The sequence below is a fragment of the Silurus aristotelis genome, assembly GCF_946808225.1.
Source record: "Silurus aristotelis genome assembly, chromosome: 16".
Classification (NCBI taxonomy): Eukaryota; Metazoa; Chordata; class Actinopteri; order Siluriformes; family Siluridae; genus Silurus; species Silurus aristotelis.
In genome coordinates, this window is record NC_139589.1 from 2358724 (window position 1) to 2386476 (window position 27753).

Below are 27753 nucleotides of genomic sequence, written 5' to 3' on the forward strand. Positions count from 1 at the left end.
TATATATATATATATATATATATATATATATACACACACACACACACACACGCCACTGACTTTTTCGATATCGTATTGCGGGCCCGGAATCGATCGCCGGTTCGCGATGCCGCTATCGTGAATCGTCCCAGTCCTAATCTACACTTGTCCCCTCCCAGTGACGTCAGAGCGACACAACAATGCGCTCGTATCCAACAGGTCAGAAAGCAGGATTTTGAAGAACTTCGGGAATATCTGAATAGGAATCTATGAGGGAGATTTTCTTTTTAGGTTAACCCTAGATTTGTGTGTGTGTGTGTGTGTGTGTAGAAGCTGACAGTAAAAATCCGTCCTGGATCTTCTCCCCAGTCACCGCGTGTAACAGAAACAGTTACAGGAAGCGTGTATGGAGATTGAATGTTTCTTCTCTCCACGGAGAAGAAACCAGAGTAACATGTTTCCAGCCCACGCACTTTGTATAGAGATGAGCAACACAATTTCCGCTCTCCGGGTTCCTGTCTCTTTAAGAAACTAAGATGGTGTCTCTCGAACATTTGCTTGCGTTTCCTTCCTGCCTTGCAATGTGTCCAGATGAGGACCAGGGACCAGGATAGGAAGCGCTGAGGACAGAGGGACAGAGAGAGATGGAAGGAAGGAAATACTTGTCCTGGACCTGCTTGGTCCAAATGATCTCAGAGGCACAGAGAAGGGGGAAGGAAGGAACCCAATAGGTGATTTGGTGTCACCTGAATATGGCTTCTCGTCCCCGGGTTGGGGTCCACGATGAGAAGCTTGGATCTCTGAGGGCTTCGCATTGAGCCCCGGCCATGCAAAAGAGGCAGAAAGGACTTACTTTCTTACTGCGAATCTCCGTGTGCATCTCGGTGGCTTCGGCTGGGGTGCAGCGCTACAGAGGGGTGGAGGAGGAGCGGAGAGGAGCGGGCGGGGTGCCGGATCGCAATAACAAGTTTTCTAAGCTCCAGCTTTCGGAGGAGGAAAAAAAAAACAACAGAAAAAGAAAGGAAGAACCAAAAAGAAAAAAAAAGAAGAAGCTCTCAGAGAGGCTCCTCGATCATCTCGGGGTTGATTTGTGGGTACGAAGGAGAAGAAAATGGCAAATACCCCCCTAAAGAATTATCCGCTTTGCGTCGTTTCAGCAGCTGCTTTGGTGCTTCGTGTTCAGGGCTGGGCTCAGTCTCTCTCTCTCTCTCTCTCTCTCTCTCTCTCTCTCTCTCTGCTTCTCTCCTCCGCCTCTGTGTGACCCCACCCTGCGTCTCCACCCCTCCGCCCGACTCTCTCTCTCACACTCACACTCACACACACACACACACACTTTGGTCCAACACACACTCCTGTCCTTTCACCTGAGCGCGTCATGGCGCACCGGATGCTCTTCACGACTTCCTCACATTCATTGTCTTCTTCTCTTTTTTTTTTTTTTTGGTTCAATAATCAAACACTCCAGGGTGGTGTTCAGAGAGGAAAATAATCCACAATGTGAACACCAGAGAAAGAGAAAGAGAGAGAGAGGACTGGTGGTTCCTCGGTGCTCTTACTGCAAGATATCATCAAGTAGCTCAGCTCCAACCTCTAATTGTAAATTAAAAAAAATTAAAATGTAGAGAAAATTAATTTAGAGCAAAAAGCATGTAAGGTAATATGAAATATGCCTATATGACGGATATGTAAATATGATATATACAGTGTGTGTATATATATATATATATATATATATATATATATATATATATATATATATATATATATATATATAAGTCAGGGATGTCAATCGATTAAAATATTCATCAATCACAATTAATTGCATTTTTGATCTGTTCTATAAATGTACCTTAAATGCACTACCATGCACTCTCACACTGTATGTACATTACTGAGCTGTATCCTGATCTATACACTGTCTATACTGTCTCACATAGTCTGTATTGTCTTGTATAGGTTTTATTTACGTCTGTACTTTTGAGAGTCACAAACAACTAACAGCTGGAACCAAATTCCTTGTGTGTGTCAACACACTTGGCCAATAAACCTGATCCTGATTCTGATAAATGTATATAAAAACGGATGCTTTATGCAAATGTATGTTTATTATTAGTGAAACCAAACTAAACAGAGCATGACGACAAAACATTCTTGCAATCGATTTAAAGTAATTAAATCGTTTTAAATGACGTAAATCTTCAATACACTAAACGGAACTTTTGCTATGTTTCCACACGGACGGATTTAATTGCCGGATCTGTGCATCATGGCGGACTTTGGTGCTCGGTTTGAGACTTTAAGTAGTGATTAATCAGTCGGGATTAACCTTTGTTTTCGGGGTGGAGTTTGTTTGAGTAAAGAGAGAACGTTTAACTTTTTCATGGTTTTTTTGTTTGTTTTAAGTTTTGAATTTCTTATATATTTATATTTTTTATAAATTGTTATTAGCCCTAATATATATGTATATATAGTGCAGGTATGTAAAAGTGAAGTAGTGTAAATGAGAATATTTTCAGAGTGTAATATGCACTAAAATCTTGACGGGTTCCCAGAGATGTTAAGTGCTTGTTGGCTGCTTTTTCTTCACACTCCGGTCCAAATCATTTCCAACCATTTCAACTGGATTTTTGACTGTTGAGGTGAGTTCACCAAATATATTCTTGGTGCACTAACAGCTTCTACACAATTCTCACTGCCCAGATCCTTTCTATTTATTTGTTGTACATATATTTACATATTTATCTGCACTTTTAGTCAAAGATTAGGATTCAGGAAAGAAAAAATACTGTCAGACATACATAGAAAACCCCTACTATCTCTCTCTCTGGCCACCGTGTACAGACCCCCAGGGCCCTGATGTTGCCTTCCATAGTTTGCTTGTTTTCTTTCAGACCTCTTGATCAATTTTGATAAAGTTCTGCTTGTAGAAGATCTTAATATTCATGTAGATGATGCAAACGATGCCCTAGGACTATCATTTGTAGATTTATTACACTCTTTTGGGGTTAAACAAAACATCCCCAGACCGACTCATCGTTTTAATCACACACTTAATAATATTCCACGGAGCAGACGTCACTGATATAGATATTTTACCTCAGTGATGACATCACAGACCATTACCTCATACTGTACACGCTACCGGTAGAGCAGATTAGCCGTGTTTCACCACGCTAACGCACGTATATTGTGCTTCACACTGATTGCCTCACACCCTTTTTTGGGGGTTGGTGGTTCGAACGTTAGTTAGTTACTTTATAGTCCATAAAGTGGAAATGTGGCTTCTGCTTTATGAGGCAAAATAATAAAAGCTTCACATAACCTCAACAAATAAGCAGAAAAAAAAAACAACAGTATAAAAATCTAAAAACATTCATTCAACCTCATATCTAAAGGTGCTTTTTACATCACGTCTACATTACACAGTAATTCCTACTTCGCATGTCCTAGTGATTTTAGGAAGCTGCGCTCAGAGAGCAGAGTCAGCCATGATAAACACTGAGTTTAAAGGGCCTTTCTCAGGGGCCCCAATAGTGGCAGCTTGGTGATACCAGGACTTGAACCCCCAAAATTCTGATCAGTAAACCCAAAGCTTTAATCAATGAGCTACCGCTTCTATATGCATTACATACGCAAATGTGTATTGCATATTAATACCTACTCACATTGCTGACTCGGCATTCAATATTCTAATGGCAGAATTGATACACAATTTTCCTCACCCTTTGTTTAAAGCGTCTTTTTGAAGACAATATCTGGAATTCAGAGTGTAAATCCTGGCTCCGCCCTATTTGTGTGGCATAATCTAGTGATTCAGATGGTTTCTTCTGAATATTCTGGTTTTCTCCATCAGTCCAATAGACATGCAGTGTAGTCTGATGGATGGGCATATCCAGGGTTTTTGTACTATGTGTAAAATGTGTGGGTCAGATTTTTCAAGATCTTTACAGATATACAGTAGGTCTCGACCATTTGGAGGAGTAGGTGAAGCTGGAGCTCAGCCAACCCCATGCTTTCCTCTCCCACTAAAGTTAAACCAAAGCTGGCATCAGCAAAACCCGTCATAACATCACGACCCTAATAATCACTCAGTAAACACACAAGTGTTTCATGAGACTGGGCACAAGTAAGGCTGTGAGGTTGTACCTGTTTTTTCAGCTCTTAGGAGCACTTAATTGGATTATTATTATTATTATTATTATGTAAGAGGGCGGAGTCACGTGTTTCAGGGCTTAACTCGTAATCATCATCACTGAAACATCATCATCATCGTCACCACTTTCTTCGTCATTACCATCATCATACTTTTAAATCTTTATCATCATCACCATCATCTTCATCACCATCATCATTACCATCTTAATTATTTCACCATCATCATCATTATGATCTTTATCATTACACCATCCTTACTATTATCATCATCATCATCATCATCATCATAATTATCATCTTCCTTATTACATCACCATCAACATCATAATTATCATTAGCGTCACTATCATCATCATCATCATCATCATCATCATCATCACCACCGAAAGCTTTGTACCCTCTTCAATGATTGCCCGAGTTAACTACATATCCCAGCATGCTATGTGCTTCGACTACAGTCTTTCCGGTGTAAACAGGAAGCAACTCTTTTATGAGCGAAGCATGAAGCGGTGAGTAGCAAACATGTAACGTTTCGTGTTTTGGTCCACGTTTTTTTTTCTTTTTTTAAAAAAAAATACAAAAACTATCTTTTTTGTACAATAAAACTAAAAACAGAAACTTCTTTAACGCGAGATCTAGTTTTTAAGGTGCACCGGCTTTAGCCTCCCAGCCAGGAAGCTAAAGCTACATTATTATAGAGTATTTTGGAGTAACTGGTATTATTGTTCTCACTTCCGGTTGGGATTTTTAACCATTAATTTGTCCTGGTTTATTAAATTCCTTGCTGAAATACATTCTAATGGTTTCAGGTACAAATGCCATTACAGTCCATTAGCTGTTAACCACTGAAACCGGTAGAGTTTGTTTGTGTACAGTGTAGAAATTCACTGGAGGCTTCTTGGTGTCCTGATGGTCCTTACTGGTGTCCAGTAGAAACCAACACGTGATCTATGAGTTCGTGTGGTGAAGTTCTTTGGGAAACGTCTTGTATAAGCAAGTCGGCTTTTAAAGTCATTCCATTCTGACATTACTGTAGATCTGACTATTAAAGTAGGTCTGATTAGTACAGTAGATCTGACTTTAAAGTAGATACGATCAGCAAAGTAGACCTGAACTTCAAAGTAGTTCCGATTAGTACCGCAGATCTGACCATTAAATTAGATCTGACCTTTACAGTAAATTCAATCTTTAAAGTAGGTCTGATTAGTACAATAGGTATGACCATCAAAGTATAGTCAATTAGTAAAGTAGATCTGACTATTAAAGTTGATCTGATTAGTACAGTAGATCCGAACATTAAAGTAGATCCAGTCGGCAAAGTAGATCTTGAATTTAAAGTAGATCTGATTAGTACTGCAGATCTGATCATTAAATTAGATCTGAACTTTACAGTAGATCTGACCAGTACAGTATATCTGACCATCAAAATATATCCGATCAGTAAAGTAGATCTGACCATTAAAGTTGATCTGATTAGTACAGTAGATCCGAACATTAAAGTAGATCAGATCAGCAAAGTAGATCTAAACTTTAAAGTAGATCTGAATAGAAACGCAGATCCGATCATTAAATTAGATCGGACATTTACAGTAAATCTGATCTTTAAAGTAGATCTGACCATAAAATTAGGTCTGACCAGTACTGTAGATCTGACCTTTAAAGTAGTTCTGATCAGTACTGTCTCTGTAGATCTGTAGGTCCTGTACAGTAGATCTGACTTATCAATTAGATCCAATCTTAAAGTGGATTTGACCCGTAACACTGTGTTTTTACCTCATGGCCATGACGTTGTACGACGTGTTTGGAACAAGATTCCACATGTGGCCACATGTTTTGTTTACCGGTTGTGATCGTTGTGTTTTGCCCCAAGCGTGTGTTCATCCTGTATATACAAGGTTTCTATGGAAACCGCCACATGCTTGTTGTGTTTTGTTATGATGTTTATATAATCTGATCTACAGAACAGTGACTCTAATCATCTAATCAATAGTTGACTATTTAAAGCTGCACGATAAAAAAAAAAATCTCTATTTTAATTACTATTTAAACAATAAAATAAAAAAATGTCTTTGGTAATAATAGATTCTTTGCTTAATTCAGCATTAAAAGCATTTTTTTATTATTTTTTTTTTTCTTGGTGTTAGAATTAAACTGGGATCTTTTCGGGATTTTGTAGTAAAAAAGCGTTTACTTTGTGCAGTGTCGCTCGTCGGGTTTGCGATGACGGCCCGGTTCCTGAGGAGCAGGAGACGGAGGGACAGAGGCAGCTGCACAACCTGCTGCTCCAACAGCTGGATACAGATGTGGACATCGACCGGTAACTCTCACACTTCCACAGCTTCGCTCCTGTCCTCACCTGTGCTGGTTTAGGAGTTTATAATGATGATCATTAACTGAGTGTTCAGATCAGGTTTTACATCGGGAGTGAGACGTTTAAATAAAAAAAAAAATAAAATAAAAAAAAAGAGAAAGGAAAGGAAGGAATGAACGTGTCAGTCTTTATTATTACAATTAACACGTGACCTTCAGTGAGTCATAATTTGCATTGTAATTAAAATTGTGATTTTTTTTAGGTCCGTTCCTGTGTTTTTAAATGACCCACAATGGCTTTCTCCTGGGAAGGTTCTCCACTGTTCCATGTTTTTGACATTTGTGAATAATGGCTCTCACTGTGGTTCGCTGGAGTCTCAAAGCTTTACGGCTTCATAACCTTTTCCAGACTGATAGATCTCAATTACTTTCTTTCTCATTTGTTTCTGAATTTTTTTGGATCTCAGCATAATGTCTAGTTTTTGAGGATCTTTTGGTCGACTTCACTTTGTTAGGCAGGTCCTATTTAAGAGATTTCTTGATTGTGAACAGGTGTGGCAGTAATCAGGCCTGGGTGTGGCGAGAGAAATTCAACTCAGGTGTGATAAACCACAGTTTTAACAGGAGTGCAAACACTTTTTCACACAGGGCCATGTAGTTCTGGATTTAGTTTTCCCTCAATAATAATAAAAAAAAAAACTTCATTTAAAAACTGCATGTTGTGTTCAGCTGTTATCTTTTACTAATATTTAAATTAGTTTGACGATCTGAAACATTAAAGTGTGACAAACATGCAAAAAAATAGATATAGTCATAATAAAAATAGAATTCTATAAATTATAAATAATAAATGTAATATAGCGCTCTCCGTGCAGCGCGCAGTCTCGCTTGTAAAAACAAACAGCGCGTGGCTCAGTGATTCGCCTCTAGAGGCCGCTCTCGTAACGGCAGCAGACCGGCAGCCGGAAAAACTACCGGTATGGATTTTTGCAGATAGTTCCAGCAATCAACTATGGGTGGCTCAACCTTTATTAATAACTAAGTCACATTTTAGTTTAAAAAACAACTTTTATTATCAAATACAGATATGATATGAGAAATTCTCTGCCATTGTTTGTGTGCCATGCTTTCTTTTGAGAGATGAACTAAGGCTTTTTTTTTTTGCAAGAAATCCATTGTGTGTTGCTGTTTGTACAAATAGTTTTTTGAGAAATGCACTTACTGATCTGCAGATATTAAGAGGGATTAGAGACAAGCTCCAAAGCAACTGAGAAAAACTATCATGTCTAGAAATAAAAGTGTTTGAAAACATGGCGTCTTCTCGTTTTAGCTTTCGAACCAGACAGCAGATAAATACGTAGAGCAAAAACGTGTTTCATATCATCAACATTCTTTTTTTTTTTTCACCTTCTGACAGCTGTGTAGCAAAGAAGAAATGCTTCGCCCCGGCCGCGCTGTACAAGCCGTTCGGCGAGCAGGCGGCAGGGGTGCGTAGTCTGGCCCAGTTCCAGGCGCTGCAGGATGGAGAGAAGGAACTGGACAGCCTGAGAGAGCTGGGTCTCACTGACACAGAGATCCAGCTGTGGAGAAACCGGGAGGAACACGGCGGGAAGGTCAGAAAACCCGAAGAACTAACATCAAATTTTTCATTCCACAGTGGATGTTGTCACAAAGCAGTAGTGACATAAACGATTCGTTCATTTTAAACGAGTCTTCAAAGTGACTCAGAAGAACGAGTCGTCTGGAAGAGTGATTCATTTTTAGCTAAATCTCCATAGGTTATGTCCAGGAACAGAATTGAGTAGTTTATCTTTCGACTCTTCTAGTCTGAGTCACGTGACTCCCATAGACACTGCACAATGCAATAGAAAATCTTTTCAATAATTATGGAAATCACGTGAGAAAAGAGCCAGAAGATATGAGAGATGAGCTACTCAATTGTTATTATTTTACCTAAATTACCCATAACACCTTTCATCTGCCTGATGATGGAGGAAATTGCGCTATTTCTTCTGTACCTAGAGAACTCATAAATTAGTGCATTTGTGCATTTTCTCTGTAATGACTGAGCCGATGGTGGTGACAACATTGAATTTCGGGTCATTACAGTTCCGTTGTTCCTGAGGTTATAAGCTGTTCATTGATGGACACTTGAGTGCAAACCTCCAGAAATTAAGGATGTGCATCTCCATAACTGAGGCCGAAGCGATTCGCATCCTGATGCGTAGCCTACGATACGATACATTAAATATACATATAAAGTAGCATACGATACGATACGATTCCCCCCAATTGTGATGCAGTTTGATTTCCATTTGATTTAACAGAAAACGATGCAAAGAAAACCAGACGTTCTTTTTTTCCTGTTGTGTCTGCAGGAAGTTACAGCTCTACCTCTGCCATGTTAATCTGTATCCTATGTGACTCTCTGGACACGCCTCGGCCTCCGTAGTGTTGTGACGCGTCATATTCACGGAGCAGCAGCGGTTCTAAGAGAACGCGCTCAAAAAAAACAGTTTAGCGAGGAACTGGCAACTTGTATCCAAGGCACACTTTTTTAAAAAACATTTTATCGATGCATCACATCGTTAAGTTTTATGCGGATGCATCGAATCAGCGAATCTTCCCGTCACTGTTCCAAATCCATTTTCATGGTTTCTAAATGGAACCGTCTCCTGTATCTTTGGGGAGTTCGGGTGAATCTCTTGGTGTCCAATTGATGAGAACTCCATGAGGGCATCTGGACGGATCAGGATCTCAGGAGCGTGTGTAGGAGGAGAGAGGAAGAACATTGCACAGTGTTTAGTGTATGAACACTATTCAGGGTGTAATCGATCATTTATTATAAAGTGGGTACTTGGTAAATAAATATGATTTAGGCGAAAACCATGTAGACTCTTCATCCGAGCCGTAGTTTTGTCGTGGAGCTCGCAGCGCTTACAGCAGGGGGGCGTCGGCTCCCAACAACGTGTTTTTCACTCGTCGTAAAATCTCACATGATCCTTTTGATTGGGTTCTAATTGCATTTAATTCGAATCATTTCAAAAAGAAAAACATTCCAGGAAGACAAGTCAGTTCCTGTTCCCGCTTACGGTACGTCAGTCATCGGCAGCCGTACCCTTTCCACCCGTTCGCTTGAAGATTAAACGATAAATGAAGGTAATTGCCGGGTGTCATGCGAGAGTAAAAAGCAGAAGCTTTCATCCTGAGCAGAAAACGCTGATCTGTTGGCTGTTTAATTTGTTAAATTTATATGATTTCTTTAGAATCGTGGCGTGAGCGTGGCTCCTGAAGCGCGGAACGAGCGCATGCGGGTCATCTGGGAGAAACTGTCGGCGAGGGCGGAGCTTCTGTCCCGTCCCCAGCGATTCTCGGGCAGCCGAGCTCTCACCCGGAGAGAGATGGAGATCGAGAAGGCTCTGTTCCAAGGCAACGACCGCTCCAGCTTCCTGACTTCGCTCTACCATCAAGGTAGAAATAAAACGAGGAAGTTTGTCTGGACAGTAGGGATGCGCATCTTCATAACTGAGGCCGATGCGATTCGTATCTCAATGCATAGCCGAAGATACGATAAAGCAAAGATACTTATAAAACAGCTACCGATGCGATCAGATTCAATTCAGTACGATGAAATCAAGTGCCTTCTGACTTCTACACAAACATGTGGAACTCCTGTATTCTGTAACAATCACATCTCGTGGTTTCCTATGGTGCTTTGCCAGAAAGTGTCGCAAAAGAGTTCGCAATTGCGAGAAAAAAAAGTCTGAATTCTGACTTTATAACTTCGTATCTCGGAATTATGCCTTCATTTCCTCGCAATTGCAAGTTCTTAGGGGGAATTGATTAGCGTGATTCACATCGCTCATAACCAATCACCCCGTCTTTCCTTATAGACGGAGATTCCCAGAAGGAACAGCAGGGGGCGACCTTTTTCACCCCAATGGATACCTTGTACCGGGACTTCCTGAAAGATCACCAGAAAGACTCCGTCACACACTCATCCCAGACAGGATCCCATCGCGGCGATACACCACATCCAGACCCGGATTCTCATCGGTCCAGGAATGCTGTCGATGAGCAGAACAGAGAATCGGGAATAGACAGCGAATCCGCAACGCAGTCTCAGAGTCAAACTTGTGTTCCGCAGAAACTGACAGTTAATCAAGCCATTGGACGCGTGACCTCGTCTAGCGCTCAGTGCCAGAGCGGTCCAGTGACGGCGAGTGGAAAGGTAGAGGAGATTTCAGACGAGGAGATCAGGAAGAACCGGGAGACGGAGGAAGGCATACGGGGAATTTCACGCTTTCAGAACTATCAGTGTGGAGACCCATCAAACGTAGGTTTTTCATACAGTGGCACTGGATTTTATATATATATTTTGTGTGTGTGTGTGTGTGTGTGTGTGTGTGTGTGTGTGTGTGTGTGTGTGTGTGTGTGTTGGGGAGCATCCTATAACACTGCATTAATGCTTTTTTTCTTTGAAGGTTCTCTGTGTGAAGAACATGAGTCCTCGAGCGTCTCTGGCCCAGCTGGTGTCACTTTTCTCCCGGTTTCAGAAGGACGACGCAGATCCGGTGGTGTACCGCGTCCTGACAGGAAGGCTGAAGGGCCAAGCCTTTATCACATTCTCTGGTAGGAAAAAGGCGTACCAGGTGTTTACATTCTTCTTATTTCGAGTGCTCGGATCAGGGGGTCGCCACAGCAGATCCTCAGTCTCCACAGCGTTTACATTTTTATAGTCTAAAATCACTACGAGGTGGTATCAAAAATCTTTGCGACTAGTTTCGTAACACGCCAAGGCTGCACGCACAGTCACAGGGAGCACCGCGCTTCATAAGTCAGTGTGCCAAAAGACATCGTCCTGTGTATTTCGGGAGCCGGTATCATTGAGGTCCCCTCACACGTTAGTTTCCCGCAGGAAGCAACATGGTCTCACTTCCAAACCCACCCTACGTACCAGTTTGGCTCCTGCAGACTTCACACTCTTCCTGAATATGAAGATCGGTTTAAAAGTTCGCGCTTTGACGGAGACACACTTCGAAAAGAAGACTTCCAGGACACTGGGGGAAGCTGTATTGCTGTGCAGGAGGACTACTTTGAAGGTGTTCGTGTGCAAACGTAGAGAAATAATGTACTTTCTTGTAAACTGAGTCTCGAAACGTTTTGATACCACCTCAGATTCACTCCGATTAAAAGTTCGTCTAATACTGAGTTTTGTTGTGTTGTCGTTTTGCAGATATTGAGACTGCACAAGCAGCTCTGAAAACCATCAATGGGTACCGGCTGCAGGACAAGCCTCTAGTCATCGAGTTTGCCCGAGAGAGGAGACACGCAAAGACTGAGGACTCTTCAGAAACTCACAGCTCGACTGCAGCGGAAAAGGATCCGAAAAACTGCTCAGAAAAGTGACTTTTTGAGAACATTGAATAGTATTTATATATGGTTAATGGTTAAAGTTACTGGCACTGGAGACTCAACAATGTGTTTGTGTATGTTTAAGAACCTTCTGGTCACTCGCAGGGTTTCATGTGAAGCTCCTGATGCAGTGATGAGTCCTCAGGTGGTACTACTCTGGGTTTCTACCAGCAGAGGTCCTCATGGGATTACTGAAGACTTGTACAGGAACATGCGCTTACCATGTGTGGTACGTAATGTGTGTTTCAGCAGGTGCTGGGCCATGTGTATGCCATTAGATGTTTTTTTAGAAAGCAATTACAGCAAGCTCCAGATTCTCCATCACATTTCTAGCTCCACTCAAGGTTCCTGTCCTTCCACTGCAGAACAAAAGAACCTTGCATTTAAACCCTCATCCAGAGCGACTTACAGTCATCTCATTTTGTGCTGTTGAGGGCCTTGCTTAAGGGCCCAGCGGTGACATCTTAATGGTGGTGGGAGTTGAACTCACTACCTTCCATTTTCATCACTGAGCCACCACTTGCCTACATTTTCATGGTTCTATTTGTATTAGCAGGAGGGATCCAGATCAGGTTTGAGATCCAGGGTCTGATCCTAAGCTCCAGTTCGAGTCGTGTGAACTGCTGTAAGATCCCCGTGTTTATATTAGTTTCAGAATGTGTGTGTATATAATGTGAGGTATTTAGTGGGTTTCTGCTTTACAGCATTTGTTCCTGGAATTAATTTTCAGATTGAATATTACTTTAATGTAAAAGTTGCTCAAAGATAAATAAATATCTAAATTTTTGTATAAAATAGTGCTTTTATTGATTATAGTGGAAGAAAAGCTCCTAAATGAAGTATGCGCAGCTCCATAACTGAGGCCGATGTGATTCGCATCTCGTCGATACGATATGTATATGAAGCAGCTACCGATGCGATTCAGTATGGTACAGCTTTTATTTCTTTGGTCCAGACAGACAGCAAATCATCAATTCACTTATTATAAACAATTCAATTATCATCAATCTACTCATCAGTCATGAAGTAGGTGAGAAGTAAGTAAAGAGTCCTGGGGGTGCAGTCAGTGTTCACATTCATCCCAAATGTGTTCAATAGGTTTTGGAGCTCTACAGCTGGAGAACTCTCAACTCCAACCCATGGACAGCAGATCTTCATGGAGCTGGAGTTGTGCACACGTCATGCTGGAACAGGTTTGGGTCTCCTGGTTCAATGTAATGTTATTGCATCCAATAATTGCTGGAAAAGTTGGGTGTTCCATAATATAGTGTGGGACTAAGAACGGTGGGTCGTATCTGCGATCCTGGGAAACGCCCAGTTAACTGAGGTGCATTATTTAGATCAGATTTTAAACTTGCCTCGCATGTTTCAGTCTTTGGTACGGTGTACAATGATTGTTAAAAGGAATTTATGTTGAAGTGGAAGTAAAACACCACAGAGCCAAAATCAATGGAGTTGACCCCAGTGCACTGCTTCACGCAGCCACGGCTGTAAATCATTGCCTTCTGCCAAAGATAAAATCGAGGTGATGTGCTGCTCTGCATTAAACATTGTAGATGACCAGATTTCCCCATTTGGCCCCGTGTACACTTCTAAACAGTACCACGTCGCCCTTGAACGTTTTTTTTTGTTTTTTTTGCTAAATAAATTCCAAAACGTTTCATGAGTTGTGCTTAAATAAACGGATCCCAGATTCGGATATTAGACTCATTATTTCTGCGTGTACAATGATATTAAAGCTTTATATTCCTGAGCTCAACACTGTAAGAACAGATTATTATTTACTGAGTGACTTTTATCTCTGGATCTATTATAATGTTATCAATTCATTTTTAAATTCTTAGTTCATTTGTATTCACGATTGATATTTATTATGCATTTTATTATTACATTTTATATCGGCTTTTTTTTTTGTTATTTATTGTGGACAAGCCGACACAACTCAAATATGGTTCTATAGAAAATTGCGTTTGCAAGGCACCAGCATTCGAAATCTTATGAAATCTCTGAAATGTGTCTTTTAGCCATGAGAACAATATGAATATCTTTACAAAACACCAAACAAGTTTGATATCTAACAAGTCCATGATGTGAAACGGCTCATCGGACTCCTCAGACGTACCCGGTAACATCGTAGCTAGCTGTGGTTTGTTGGCGTGCTGGATTCCTCGAGTCTCTGACGCCGGTGGTGGACTGGCTACTGCTGCTGATGTGGCTGACCATGGTCTGGGTCCTGGTGGTGGGATTCATGTTGATCGCACTCGGCAGAGTGGCCGCAGGTTGAAAGGGCGCTGGATACGAGGTGCTACGAGCCGTGGTGTGTTTTCCCACACGCTCATGGTACGGGTAGCCCCCGGCGTGGCGTCTGAACCCTTGGCGCGAACCTGGATCGTCGCAGCAGGACATGCAGAGCAGCCCTCCTCCTAGCATGGACATGAGAGACGAGGCGATCCCGACGTACAGGCAGTCCCCGATCTCGGACTTCAGACTGTCAGGTACGTTGTACTGGTGGAAGGTCTGCACCACTTCGTTGGTCTTCCAGGAAACAGGAATGAGAGAGAGAAGACCGGCTGTTATAAAAAGACCCCCTCCAGCTCCGGATACTTTTGTCTTTATGGAGGAGCCGTCCATGAACACGGTGCACTGCATCCCAATGCTGGACACGGCACACGCGAGGGCTGAGAAGATAATGGAGATGACCATCATGGCCCGGGCCACCTGCATGTGGGTGGAAAGGCCGAGGATGGTGTTGTAGGTCTCGCACTGGAAGGTTCCGGTGCTCTGGTGGACGCACGCCATCCATATGCCCTGCATGTTCGTCACAGCCGTCACGATATTGGGGCCGACGTGGGCCGTGTATTCCCAGTACGGCAGCAACGTGGCCACCAAGCTTCCAATCATCCCCAGGTAGCCCAGGAAGAAGCCCATGAGCTCCACTGCGACTGAAGCCATCGCTGCAAATGGTTTAAAAGCTTTTAATGACTAGCAATTAACTTAATGATCTGTTCAAAGTAAAAAAATAAAAAAAAAGTTATTAATCTATATGAAGTATGCTAACTCTGAATTTCTCTTCTGCCCTTTCGTGTGTGTGTTTGAGTGTGAGTGTGTGTGTGTGAGAGAGAGAGAGAGAGAGAGAGAGAGAGAGAGTATTCTCCTGTGAGAGTGTGTGTTCACGTTGTCCCTGTTTGTAACTCTTCTCTTCCTTCCCTGTCTAAACACTGAGTTTCCACAGTTCATGTATAAACACACACACAGAAGCAGGTTAAAGATTCACCATCAAAACCTTCACCACTACTAACTATACTAATACTCAACAATCTGAACACCACTAAGTATACTAATACTCAACACTCCTAACACCACTAACTATACTAATACTCAACAATCTAAACACCACCAAGTATACTAATACTCAACACTCCTAACACCACTAACTATACTAATACTCAACAATCCGAACACCACTAACTATACTAATACTCAACAATCCGAACACCACTAACTATATTACACTTAACACCACTAACTATACTAATACTCAACACTCCTAATACTACTAACTATACTAATACTCAACACTCATAATACTACTAACTATACTAATATTAAACACTCCTAACACCACTAACTATATTACACTTAACACCACTAACTATACTAATACTCAACACTCCTAACACCACTAACTATACTAATACTCAACACTCTTAACACCACTAACTATACTAATACTCAACACATAATACTACTAACTATATTACACTTAACACTACTAACTATACTAATACTTAACACTCCTAACACCACTAACTATACTAATACTCAATACTCATAATACTACCAACTATATTACACTTAACACCACTAACTATACTAATACTCAACACTCATTATACTACTAACTATATTACACTTAACACTCCTAACACCAATAACTATATTACACTTAACACCACTAACTATACTAATACTCAACACTCCTAACACCACTAACTATACTAATACTCAACACTTCTAACACCACTAACTATACTAATACTCAACACTCGTAACACCACTAACTATACTAATACTCAACACTCCTAATACTACTAACTATACTAATACTTAACACTCCTAATACTACTAACTATATTACACTTAACACTACTTACTATACTAATACTCAACACTCCTAATACTACTAACTATATAACACTTAACACTACTAACTGAACTAATACTCAACACTCGTGATGCTACTCACTATATTACACGTAACACTACTACCACTGATAACAATATCAACATTAACACTCCTAAAAACACACTAGTAACTATACTAACATTATAAACTATTCTAATACTCCTAACACTATTATCTATACTAACTGTACCAACACTAACACTTTGAACACTAATTACTACAGTAACACTTAAAATCACTAACACTCCAAAAATTCCAACTATATATAGTATACTAACACGTTTAACCCTCCCAACACTACTAACTCTATTAACACACCTATCACTCGACACTGCTAACACTCCGAACAACACTAACATTATTGACTATACTAATACTCCCAACATTGTTATCTATTAACTCTAAACGTACTAACTATACTAATACTCAACACGCCTAATACTATCAATATAGTAACACTAAAACATGTACCACTACTAACTAAACTAATACTCAACACTCGTAATACTACTGATTATATTACACCTAACACTACTAACACTGCCAACAATATTAACTATATCAACATTAACACTCCTAAAAACACACTTCTAACTATACTAACAATATAAACTATACTAATACTCCTAACAATATTATCTATACTAACTGTACCAACACTAACACTACTAACTACAATAACACTTAAAATTACTAACACTCCAAAAAATTCTAACTATACATAGTATACTAACACTTTTAACACTACTAACTCTACTAACACTCAACACTACAAACTATTAACACACCTATCACTCGACACTGCTAACACTCCGAACAACACTAACATTATTGACTATACTAATACTCCCAACATTGTTATCTATTAACTCTAACACTACTAACTATACTAATACTCGACACTCCAAACACTAATAACAATATCAATGATATCAACATTAACAACTCGAACACCACTCTACTAACTATAGCTTTATAACCTTTTATTAACACTAATACTCCTAAACACACACACACACACACACACACACACACACACACACACACACACACACACACACACACACAAAACATAGTTGCTTACCCTTACACAGAGTGATGGTGCGTTTGATACAATCCCTGAGACATGTAGTTTTGCTAAACTGTTACAGCTAGTGTGTGTGTGTGTGTGTGTGTGTGTGTGTGTGTGTGTGTGTGTGTGTGTGTGAAACAAAGTAAGAGAGAGAGAGAGTGACTACTTAGTTTAGGCTTGAGCTTAATCTCATTAAATCTCTGTGCACATGTTGGCAGTGCGGTAATGAGATTAAAACACACTCCTTCTTCCTCTCTCAGGCTGAACGTGGTGCTAAATTCAGCACACTGTCGCTTACGCTACGACCCCCTCCTTCTCCAGATACTCGACGTTCTGGGATTTTCAAGGACCAAAAAATGTTTAAACAACAACTTTAATCATCTGGAAACACGAGTTGCATGTGTCGTGTGGTTTGTTTGGTGCGGGTCAAAGTGCATGGTTGCTTTCTGGATCATTGTGCTGTAACCCTGATCACCTGCTCTGATGTGTGTTTTATTTGTACTTCTTCGTCCTTCCTCTCGAGGATGCTGTTGCTGAGTTTAGTTTAATCATTTATTCCAAACATTAATTTTTGGCTGAAATCTCAGTATTGGAAAAAGAAGTCATGTTTTTCTTTTACACAGCCTTTGCATGAAAAACATCAAGAACATCATTTTTACTCATTATGTGCCCCATAATATATTTTTTTGTGACACTTTTTAGACAGCCAGCTTACACTATGCCACTGTCTGCAGAAATGGTGTTCTATTTCAGGTTGGAAAACATGATTAAAGTGGCCACAGTGTATTCGTAAGTAAGATGATGATAAAAAGAAATCTCTCGGCTGCTCCTCTAATTAAAATGTTCATGAACTGAGCTTGGGGCAGCGTGATTCCCGCCCCAATGAAATTCACATTTTCATCAATAAATAGCAACATATTTTCTAATTGTTGGTCACTCAAACGTTGGAATATAATGTTGGATATAAATGTTTGATCTCTGCCCTTGTGAACACGTCACTACTGATTAAACTGTCTGGTTTACAGACCTGTATATTTGGACCCAGACGCAGTAAACAAGTGTGGGAATAAGAGTCTTGAACACAATACAGAAGGACGGAGGTGCCATCAGAGAGAGTGTGGTGGAGTCGAGAGGGCGAGAGAAGTGTGCTTCTGGACGTGTGATGTTGCTGGTGTTGTTCCTGCACCTCTCCAAATGAGCAGAGGTGTTGAGAGACACACTCCAGCCTGTATCCAATCAAGATTCCCACATCAGCACCTAGGAGCTTTACCTCTGACCTGAACTAAACAGTGAGCGTTCACGTTTCGTCTGATGCTGTAGGATCTGAATCATGTCGATTGGGTCGTCTTTAGAAATTATTTCCAGTTTCCATCAAGCACTTTTATACAGAGGTGATGTTTCAGAGGTTTAGACATGAGCATAAGATCTAAAATAATGAGGGTTGTTAAACCAGTTTGAATATTTTGCACCATAGATAAAGATCTTCAGAGTAATAAATAAATCAGTGAAATCCAAATTCCAATCTAACTGGTTTGTTTCAGCAGTGATTTGAATCAGACTCAAACTAAACTCTGAACTAGTTCACATTTTATAGTTATTGCATTTGGCAGATGCCATTATCCAGAGCAACTTACTCTTATTAATACAAATGAGACATTGAGAATGAAGGGCATCACTCAGGGACCCAGCAGTGCAGTTTGGTAGTCCTTGGATTTGAACTCACCACTTTCCAATCCAAACACAAAAATCTAGAAATGCTCAGTTTGAAATCTTTAGCTCGTGGAGGAAGTGGCAGCTTAGTGGTCAATAAGCTGCCACTTCCTCTACGAGCTAAAGATTTCAAACTGAGCATTTTTAGATTTTTGTCATTCAATCAGTCCAATGAACTTGTTTTTTTTTTTTGAAGAAGAAGAAATTGTGATCCTGCAAACAGGCTATTACCTAAAATCAAACTGATCCAGCAAAGAGCGATCGTTTTTATCACTTTAGCATCGTTTAATTTCATTAGCATTTTTGTGACACCCATTGCCAAAGATCATTAAACGAAATAAAAAATTAAATATGTTCCCGCATGAGGTCAGAGATTTCAGTGTTACTCCATGACCCTGCTGCTGTCATCTCTTTTCACGCCTCTGTTATTATTAAGTATAATGTAGAACCGACACCAGCCTTCACACCTCCATCAGCACACTTCTCTCACCCTTTTTACTCCTCCCTCTCTCCATCCTGGCACAGGGTCCATGATACCGTTCCCATCCGAGCACCTCCACACACACTTCAGCCCTGACCTAATAGCGACCCTCGATCGGTGTGATAGGTGGTATCACTGCATCAGAAAAATACAAAAGGGGATAAAATCTTTTAGAATTTGCTGATTTACTGTATTTTCTGGTTTAACCCTTCCATATTACACTGGCACCTTTATTTATTTATATACAGTGGTGTGAAAAAGTGTTTCCTGATTTCTTATTTATAATATTCATATATAAAATAAGAAATCAGGAAAACACTTTTTCACACCACTGTACATCTTTATTCTTTGTTCTTTGGCGTTGACAATATGACAGGAGACGTAGCTGAAGGTGGAAGGAGAATTTTCATGAGGATGGACACTCTTTTAAAGAGGTGTAGGTTTGACACCAGGCCTCGCACCTCTATACACACTTCTCTCACCTCTTCTGGAGTCACGGTGGAGCCTGCAGTCCTGTTCCCAGAGCATCACCTACAGTTCCCACACTGACCTGGACCTCAGATTGACCTGAGAAATATAGTAAAGTACGAAGACACAAAAAATCTTCTTAAGTACAGTAACAAAATACATTTACTTTGTTACTGTGCACTACTGAAACATTTATATATTTGTGTGAGACAGTATGAAAACATTCTCCTCTGCGCTTTGCTCTATTCCTCCAGTTCTCTATACAGAACAGACGATCCTCACGGTCCTATGTCCTTCAACTCCAATCTGAGATTCTGAAATACCAAAATGTCCTGTGCATCTTAATCATCCTGAAACCACAACTACAGACTAACCACCAAGCCGTCGATCAGAAGATCAGGAATTTCATCGTCAAGCTGCCACTGTGGGACCCTTGAGAAAGCGTCTCTCCTCCAGGAGTGCTGTATCATGGCTGACCTTGCACTCTGGAAGAATTTGCTGTATTCAAGACAAAATACACGCTTCGTTTTTCCGAATATATGACTCCTTATCTGGATTCCCATGTGACCTCGGGGTCACAGTGTCCCTGTTGATATCGTTTCACCTCGACCTCACACCTCGGCTTTGATTTGACGGAGGTGTAGAAGCGACACCAGGCCTCACGCCTTCGTAGGCACACTACTCTCACTGTGGATTTTGCAGAAACGTTCCCACCCCATCGCCTACACACTCGGACACGAGTCTGGACACAAATACTGACCTCATACTGACCCATTCTGCGAAACACCTATTGTCAGGTTCACCTTAACCAGGGGTCACATCGTAATTTTACCTTTAGATACTAAATAAAACAAATATATTCATAAATTTGTAATATTAGTTAATTATTTTAAAATATATACATATAAAAATGACTGTTTGTCTAATATGGGAAATATCACTCATAATAGAGCATTAATGTATTCATAGATATTATTATTATTATTATTATTATTATTGTTGTTGTTGTTGTTGTTAATATTATCTTGTATTATTATAAAGTGACCCCTGGTGGTCTAGTGGTTAAGATGCAGCGCTCTCACCGCACAAGAAAGTTTATTACAAAGTGAGTAAGACAGTGACTTTGCTCTGTGTCATGACCCCTGATGATGTCATCCCCCCCCCCCCCTTAGACTTCACACCTCCATTCTCATTTGGGAAGGTGTAGAGATGTCACCAGCCCTCACACCTCCATCGGCACACTTCTCTCACCCTCGCTGTTCCTCAAAGCTCTCTACCTTCACCCGGGTCTACACGATACAATGTAGTAGAGTCTGCAGAACTGTTCCCAATCTGGCACCTACACACACTCCGACCTGCACATCTTTACTGACCTCAGACTGACCTGTGAGTGATGTAGTTACTAATGTTGAAGAATAATAATAATAATATGTTGTATACTCTTAATATGATTTTATGCCATTTTGCTCCACCTATTTTTTTTTAAGCTTCTTTTTCTTTTCCCTATAATTTTCTTATTATCTATTATTACCATCTCTTTACAATGTGTAAAAATCATGGCAATAATATACGCAGATATGTATATATTTGATATCTGGCTATATTTCCTTATTACCGTATTTTTCGGACTATAAGCCGCTACTTTTTCCCAACGTTTTGAACCCCGTGGCTTAAACAATGAAGCAGCTTATTTATAAATTTTTTCCTGGGTTTTTCCCGGTTTCACAAACTTCAAGCCAAAAAACTGAACCCCATAACAATTGACCAATGAAATTTACGAACAGAAACAAAAAAACGCACTTCACCTGTGTTCTGAGCTGCACGGCATGGGAAGAAAAAACTTTTTTTTAAAGCACGACGATGCCAAAAGATAAACTCTCGAGAGAAATAGTTGTGAAAGGAAGGAGCAAGACAGTGAACACTGACTTACTTGGTAGGCTACTGTTTAGATACAAGCCGTTGTAGCGTGTTGAGTCTGGGTGAAGGGAGAGCTCGCTAACTCCAGTTACAACAGAAATCATATAAGCACAGACAGGTTTCCAAAACTCGTGCTTTTTTGCAACAGCGTTACGGGTTAGTCAAAGAAACTTAGAAATGAGCATCAGAAAATAATAAGGACATATTCCTCGGTCTTGCACACATGCAGTAATACCGGAAAAAAATGCGGCGCCAGGCTATTCCCAAAATACCGCTGTGCTCCTAAAGGAGCCACAACATATTTCACCCGTTACACCATGTAACAGACACTGTCTTTCATTAAAGCCTGTTTAAAGTTCATTAGTTTCAATATAGACAGGTGCGGCTTATTTATGTTCAAAATAAAAATATTTGTAAAATTTAGTGGGTGCGGCTTATATATGGGTGCGCTTTATAGTCCGGAAATTACGGTAAATGACTTCAATACTAATAATCATCCTATGTATATACTAAACTGTAGTGTTTCACACTTGTCTTTCTTGAGATCCGGTGTGTTCGGAAGCAGGAAAACCACTGAGTTTGTGAGAGAAAAAAAACAGGGATTGAGGTCAGATTAGAAAATATAAATAAAATTGTTGATAAAACTATTTCAATTTGTGTTTTATAAGATAAATGTATAGTGTTGTTATTTATGTCTGTACTTTTGAGAGTCACCAATAGCAACCAAATTCCTTGTGTGTGTCAATAAACCTGATTCTGATTCTGAAAAATTCCAATCTATTCAGATAAACTCAGATCGTTATATTGTCAATTGAGGTCTGCTGATTTATGGAGATGGCCTTATAACCCCGTAATCTTCACACATATGCATACAATAACATAATTAATCATTACATTTTACTTCCATATTCATATCCATCTTCTCTTCTTCGATTCTTGTGTGACATCAGAGTCGTAGTGTCCAGTGCCACTTTGTCTTGTGTTCAAATTCCAGCAGGCCTCACACTTCACGTCTCATTTGTGGAGGTGTAGAAGCGACACCGTCCCTCACACCTTCACCGGCACACTTCTATCAATGTTCTGTAGCTCTGTTCCCACCCCAGCGCCTGCACACTCCAACCTGGACACTGACCTCAACCTGAACTGTGTTTTATACAGTCTAAATAATATTTATGAACATTTGAACATTTCCGGTACACGTGATTTGAACGCAAAGACGTTATGCTGAGAATGTTTGCCACTTGATATATATGTAAAGGGTTTTTACATGAAACTCTTTTTTAAACACATCTTTGAATCCCAAAGTAAAATGTTTGTTATGGTTTTCTAACCACATTCTCTCTCAGAAAGGCATCGGCACAGTGATATTAATAATAGTATTCATTTCTCGTGAACACAGACGTGATTTTGAGTGATTTGAGCTTCTCAGCAGACCTCACACTTGTGCTCTATTTGGGAAAATGTGGCAGCCTTACACACTTCTTTCACACTTTCTGTTACTTTAGTACCTTCACTGGAACAGTTGACGGAGCAGAGTCAGCAGTACTTTTCCCACCCAGGCACCTACACGCTCGGACCTGGACACAAACACTGACCTCATACTGACCTGTTCTGGATGCACCTGTAGATACTGACCTTGTGTGCATTTCCAGTATATAAAGAAGTCACAAAATTGCTTTGTTAATGAGTCACAGTTTTATCTTTCCAGTAACTGGTTAAGAAAATGTATTAAATAGTAAAAAAATAAATAAATACTATCTAGTTTTTTTTTGTTTTGTTTTTTGCTGATTTGGCAACAAGACTCATTTTGAAATTTCAATCATGGAAACTATTTGTTTATGCTGCCTCTAGTCTGTCTTGAGCAGTGATGTATTTGAGTAAATATACTTCGTTACTCAGTTTTACTGAGTATCAAAGGAAGAAGCTCAACTTCTACTCAACTCCATTTATGATTCAATAGATTATTATTTTTTTTTTTTTACTTTTTTGATTTGATCTAAAACGAATTACTGTTATTGGATTTGTCCATTGAATATTAATAGTTCTTCTACTTTGTGACATCAGACGATTTTATTTTTTATCGGAGATCCCTTTTTGATCGCTTTACTAATTTGTCTTTTTTTTTTTACATACTTGTTTGATATTTTTTATTTGAGAATAAAACCTCACAAATCGACTGTTTTCGGCTTTTCACTAACGTGTGTCTTGGTGTTAGGAATAAGTGCATCTTTGAGCCTCCGTTCAACACGAGTCAAATACTCGAGTTCTGTTCATATCAGATACTCGAAGCCTTTTGCTTAAGTCATATTGGAATTGGTGCTTTAACTTGTAATTGTTGAAGGTTTTTCTGAAGGTTGAAGGTTTTTTTTTAAGATGTTGGACTCGATTAAAAGGTTGTCTGATCCCAGCAAAATTAAGTTGCCATTGCTGGGCCCCTGATCAAGGCCCTTAATCCGCAACTGTTCAGGTGTATAAATGAGATAAAAGTCGCTCTGGATAAGGGCATTAGCCAAATGGCGTAAATGTACATTTCCACAGCTTATACACGTTTTTATCACGTCTCACCGCTCCATTGTTGTTGTTTTTTCTTTTCTTCTAACAACACAATTCAGTTGTGTTTAATTCCTAACGTATCTTAATTAATTTGCAGGCTCCATTATGAAAATCAGCGACTCTCCAGTCTTGGTTCAGTGCTTCTCTGTGTCATGACCCTGATGATGTCATTCCTCTTCCCCAAGACTTCACACCTCGATTCTCATTTGGGAAGGTGTAGAGATGACACCAGCCCTCACACCTCCATCGGCACACTTCTCTCACCCTTGCTGTTCCTCAAGTCTCTCTACCTTCACCCGGGTCTACATGGAACAGGAGAGTCTGCAGAACTGTTCCCAGCCCAGCACCTACACACACACTCTGACCTGCACATTCTCACACACACACTCCGACCTGCACGTACTCACACACACACTCTGACCCCTGACTGACCACTTATGACCTATTTTTATCTTCTCAAAACTTTTTTTATTCTATTTCTAATTTGTCTGTTGATCATAGGAGTCACTTTTTTATTCTTTGTGGAGAGAGTGATGTATGAATATTCAATATTTCTACAATCATCTGATCACATCAAATATACTCAAGTAATGTTTTGGCTCCATTGTAACTGAATATCAGTCTCTCACATAAAAGAGGTATTAGAAGTTTTAGAGCGAACATTTCCTTGCGTGAAGGTCAGCAAGTATCTACATTGTTTGCTAATTGAGTATTTAGCAAATATTGAAGATTTTTAACTGTTGAAAAGACAAACCCTGAATTTAGCAAACTGCTTTTGCTTGGGTGTAATTGCAAATGAGCACATTAGCAAGGGAAAAAAAAAGAATAATAAAATATAACTAGCTGGATAAGCTTTATAGAAAATATTTACTGGGACACCAGACTTTTCCAGTTATATGTGCTTCTGTGGAGGAACACAATTATATAAGATGTTGTTGGATACGTTAGCATGGAATTTTCCCTTCACTTGAACTAGCACAAAGCCGGCTCCATGAAGATCTGCTTTTCATGGGTTGGAGTGGAAGATCTCCCGCTATAGAGCTCTAAACACTATTGAACGCCTTTGGGATGAATTGGAAAGATTAGCTCAGTGGTTGAGATGTTGAACTACTGATTAGTAGTGATCTATCTATCTATCTATCTATCTATCTATCTATCTATCTATCTATCTATCTATCTATCTATCTATCTATCTATCTATCTATCTATCTATCTATCTATCTATCTATCTATCTATCAAATGTGTTATAATACAATCATGTTTTTGCTCCTCGAACACACCCTGTGGAAGCCGCAGCCACTTGGTGCACTTCACACCTCTCTCCCAAACTGAGGTAACACCAGGCCTCACCACCCCCTCCACACACATCTAGGCTTCATGTAGCACCTCGATCAGGTCACTGCAGTTCCAGAAGCAGGACAAGCTTTCCCACATCAGCACCTACACACTCCGTCACTGACCTCTTCCCCCTTCGACGTGTGCCCTAAATGTGTTCTGACCTGAAATGGATCTACATTTACATGAACTTTGGGTGGTATTTTCTTTTGGGCAGATGTGACATTTTGTTGATCATCCACCAATTACAGTGAACAAGAAAGAGTTTAACTGGGAGATGTTTTGAAGGGTGTGAATTCAATAGAATATAGAGGACGTAGAGGATAGAGGGCAGTGATGAAGGCAGGGTTCGGTAGAGTCTAGAGCCCAAATATTGATGGCCATTCGCTGGATTGTAATCTTAAGAAGATGGTGTACTTAATTTGTAAAATTTATGAGAAGAAGACTTCTGGAAAGCAGCCAAGAACGACAAGGAAATTAGAGTTTTTCTGCCGCTAATACATTTATACATCTTTACATTAAAAACATTGCTTTGGCTGTATATCTACACAGGTCATATCACAAAATAAATCTCACCTGGAAGGACAGCTACATGCCATAAAGTCTAGGAATGCTACGATTTATCGATTAGCATTGGTGCATCGGCATAAAATCATCACTGCACCTCAAAACATCGTATATCTGTAATAAATGGACAGTCGGTGCAACCCAGATGAGGACGGGTTTCCCTCGTGAGTCTGGTTCCTCTCAAGGTTTCTTCCGTATGCCATCTCAGGGAGTTTTGATTTAAAAAAGTGTGCACTGGATACAAATGAGCAATTTGTGACCTAAGCGTTTTCTGAGATTTACATAGAATACATATTAACATGGCAGAGGTAGAGCTGCACAATACTGAAATTCACAGCATCCTGTTTTTTGATTGTAATCACACTGTGTTGAATCGAAATCAGATCGAACTGCATCCTAATATCGGTGAATCGTATCACATCGGATCAGTAGCTGCTTCATATGTATCTTTAATGTATCGTATCGTCAGCTATGCATTGAAATGCAAATCGCATCGACCTCAGTTACGGCGATGCTCTTCGCTAATAGAGGCATAACCAACCCAAAATCCATGGTGAATCAGCCAGCAGCAGCAACACGATGAGATCCTGGATGGTGATCAACATTACGATGTTCACATAGTTTTGGAGTAAATACAACCTCAAATTATAAAATGTTGAATTGTTAATAGCTCATGTAATAACCTCCCCAACCTCTTCATTTACTTACTGATTTATTTTCACATAAAATCTTGGTTCAATGTCTAAATTTGACTAATTTGCTATAACATCCTTAGCTCTGTATAACAGTTAACACAAACTTGCTTGTTTGGTTTCTGCTCTGGCCTGCCCCCTTGTGGATACAGCCTCGTGGTCAATTTTTTTAATTAATTACATAGCATGATATCTGACAATTATTCCATAAGACTAGCTGTGTTACAAAGTAAAATAGCCATGCTAATAAAGTAAAATAGGCAAGTGCATTGAAGGCGTTTCAAGCAACAGATTCTGACAGAAGTCTGTCTCTGAAGGTGTGAGGCCTGGTGTTGCTTTTACACTTCACCAAACCAGAGCAGAAGTGTGAGACCTGGTGCAGAGGAATGAGATCAGCATGACTGGGCTCAGACTGAGTACAGGTCGAATTAGTGTGAGGTTTTTGAACACTAATGTATCTTTTTATACGTGCGGAACATAGTTAAAATCTATGTTCCCTCAGGAACATATTAAGTGGCGGACCTCGTGTTTGTTTCGTCTCCGACTTGAACTTTGAGGGCATTTTTATTTTTTATTATTAATATTAAAAACATACACAACAATGCCAGAGTAACGCTGCTGCTACGCACTCTGTACCCAAGAAACGATTTGTGCATGAAAACACTAAAGAATCCATAGTGTTAAGTGGCTAGCGGCTAATGCTAGCACTACGGATCCTTTTAGTGTTTTATGTCCAGCTTTAAGAATTTCTCTTAAAAGGAGAAAATCCTGACAATTTAAACATTTCGAGGCGAATAAATGAACGATTCGAATAGAGTCGTTTATAGAGACGGAATAGAGACATTTGTTAAAGTATGCTGAAATAAGAAGAACAATTAAGTAGATCTCTTTAAAAAATTTCAAATTAAATGT

The 27753-nt window shown here is 39.9% G+C and overlaps 3 protein-coding genes across 8 annotated transcripts in view; 1 reads left to right on the plus strand and 2 right to left on the minus strand.

Annotated features, from left to right (window-relative positions):
- klf8 (Kruppel like factor 8) overlaps nt 1-1656 on the minus strand; it is a 38692-nt gene extending 37036 nt beyond the window's left edge. Inside the window, exon 1 of one of the 3 annotated variants that reach the window (XM_083564387.1) lies at nt 833-1656. In XM_083564387.1, the coding sequence (XP_083420513.1) occupies nt 833-859 (27 nt within the window). In that variant the 5' untranslated portion in view covers nt 860-1656. The other 2 variants (XM_083564386.1, XM_083564388.1) reach the window with 2 other exon arrangements.
- Nucleotides 1657-4488: 2832 nt separating this feature from the next.
- Nucleotides 4489-12654, plus strand: rbm41 (RNA binding motif protein 41). Its single transcript, XM_083564383.1, has 7 exons — nt 4489-4643; nt 6335-6451; nt 7862-8057; nt 9711-9915; nt 10338-10780; nt 10929-11076; nt 11681-12654. Exons 1-7 carry the CDS (start codon nt 4540-4542, stop codon nt 11851-11853), a joined length of 1386 nt encoding a protein of 461 aa, XP_083420509.1. The 5' UTR covers nt 4489-4539; the 3' UTR covers nt 11854-12654.
- A 127-nt stretch (nt 12655-12781) lies between these two features.
- On the minus strand, nt 12782-17539 carry cldn2 (claudin 2). Of its 4 annotated transcripts, none has more exons than XM_083564451.1 (2): nt 17284-17539; nt 12782-14813 (listed from the first exon to the last, which is right to left on the minus strand). In XM_083564451.1, the coding sequence occupies exon 2, from the start codon at nt 14809-14811 to the stop codon at nt 13972-13974; it is 840 nt and encodes a 279-aa protein (XP_083420577.1). In that variant the 5' UTR covers nt 14812-14813; nt 17284-17539; the 3' UTR covers nt 12782-13971. The 4 variants fall into 4 exon arrangements, with proteins under 4 accessions (XP_083420577.1, XP_083420576.1, XP_083420575.1 ...); XM_083564450.1 differs by having other exon boundaries at nt 17136-17475; XM_083564449.1 differs by having other exon boundaries at nt 12782-14861; nt 17130-17475.
- Nucleotides 17540-27753: the final 10214 nt, after the last annotated feature.

What these genes read in the sequence shown, in the direction of transcription:
- cldn2 (XM_083564451.1), bottom strand. Translation starts at nt 14,811, where the DNA reads ATGGCTTCAGTCGCAGTGGAGCTCATGGGCTTCTTCCTGGGCTACCTG.
- rbm41 (XM_083564383.1), top strand. Translation starts at nt 4,540, where the DNA reads ATGATTGCCCGAGTTAACTACATATCCCAGCATGCTATGTGCTTCGAC. An exon ending in GGGAGGAACACGGCGGGAAG is followed by an intron (nt 8,058 to 9,710) that starts GTCAGAAAACCC and finishes TGATTTCTTTAG; the next exon opens with AATCGTGGCGTGAGCGTGGC. An exon ending in AGTGTGGAGACCCATCAAAC is followed by an intron (nt 10,781 to 10,928) that starts GTAGGTTTTTCA and finishes TTTTCTTTGAAG; the next exon opens with GTTCTCTGTGTGAAGAACAT.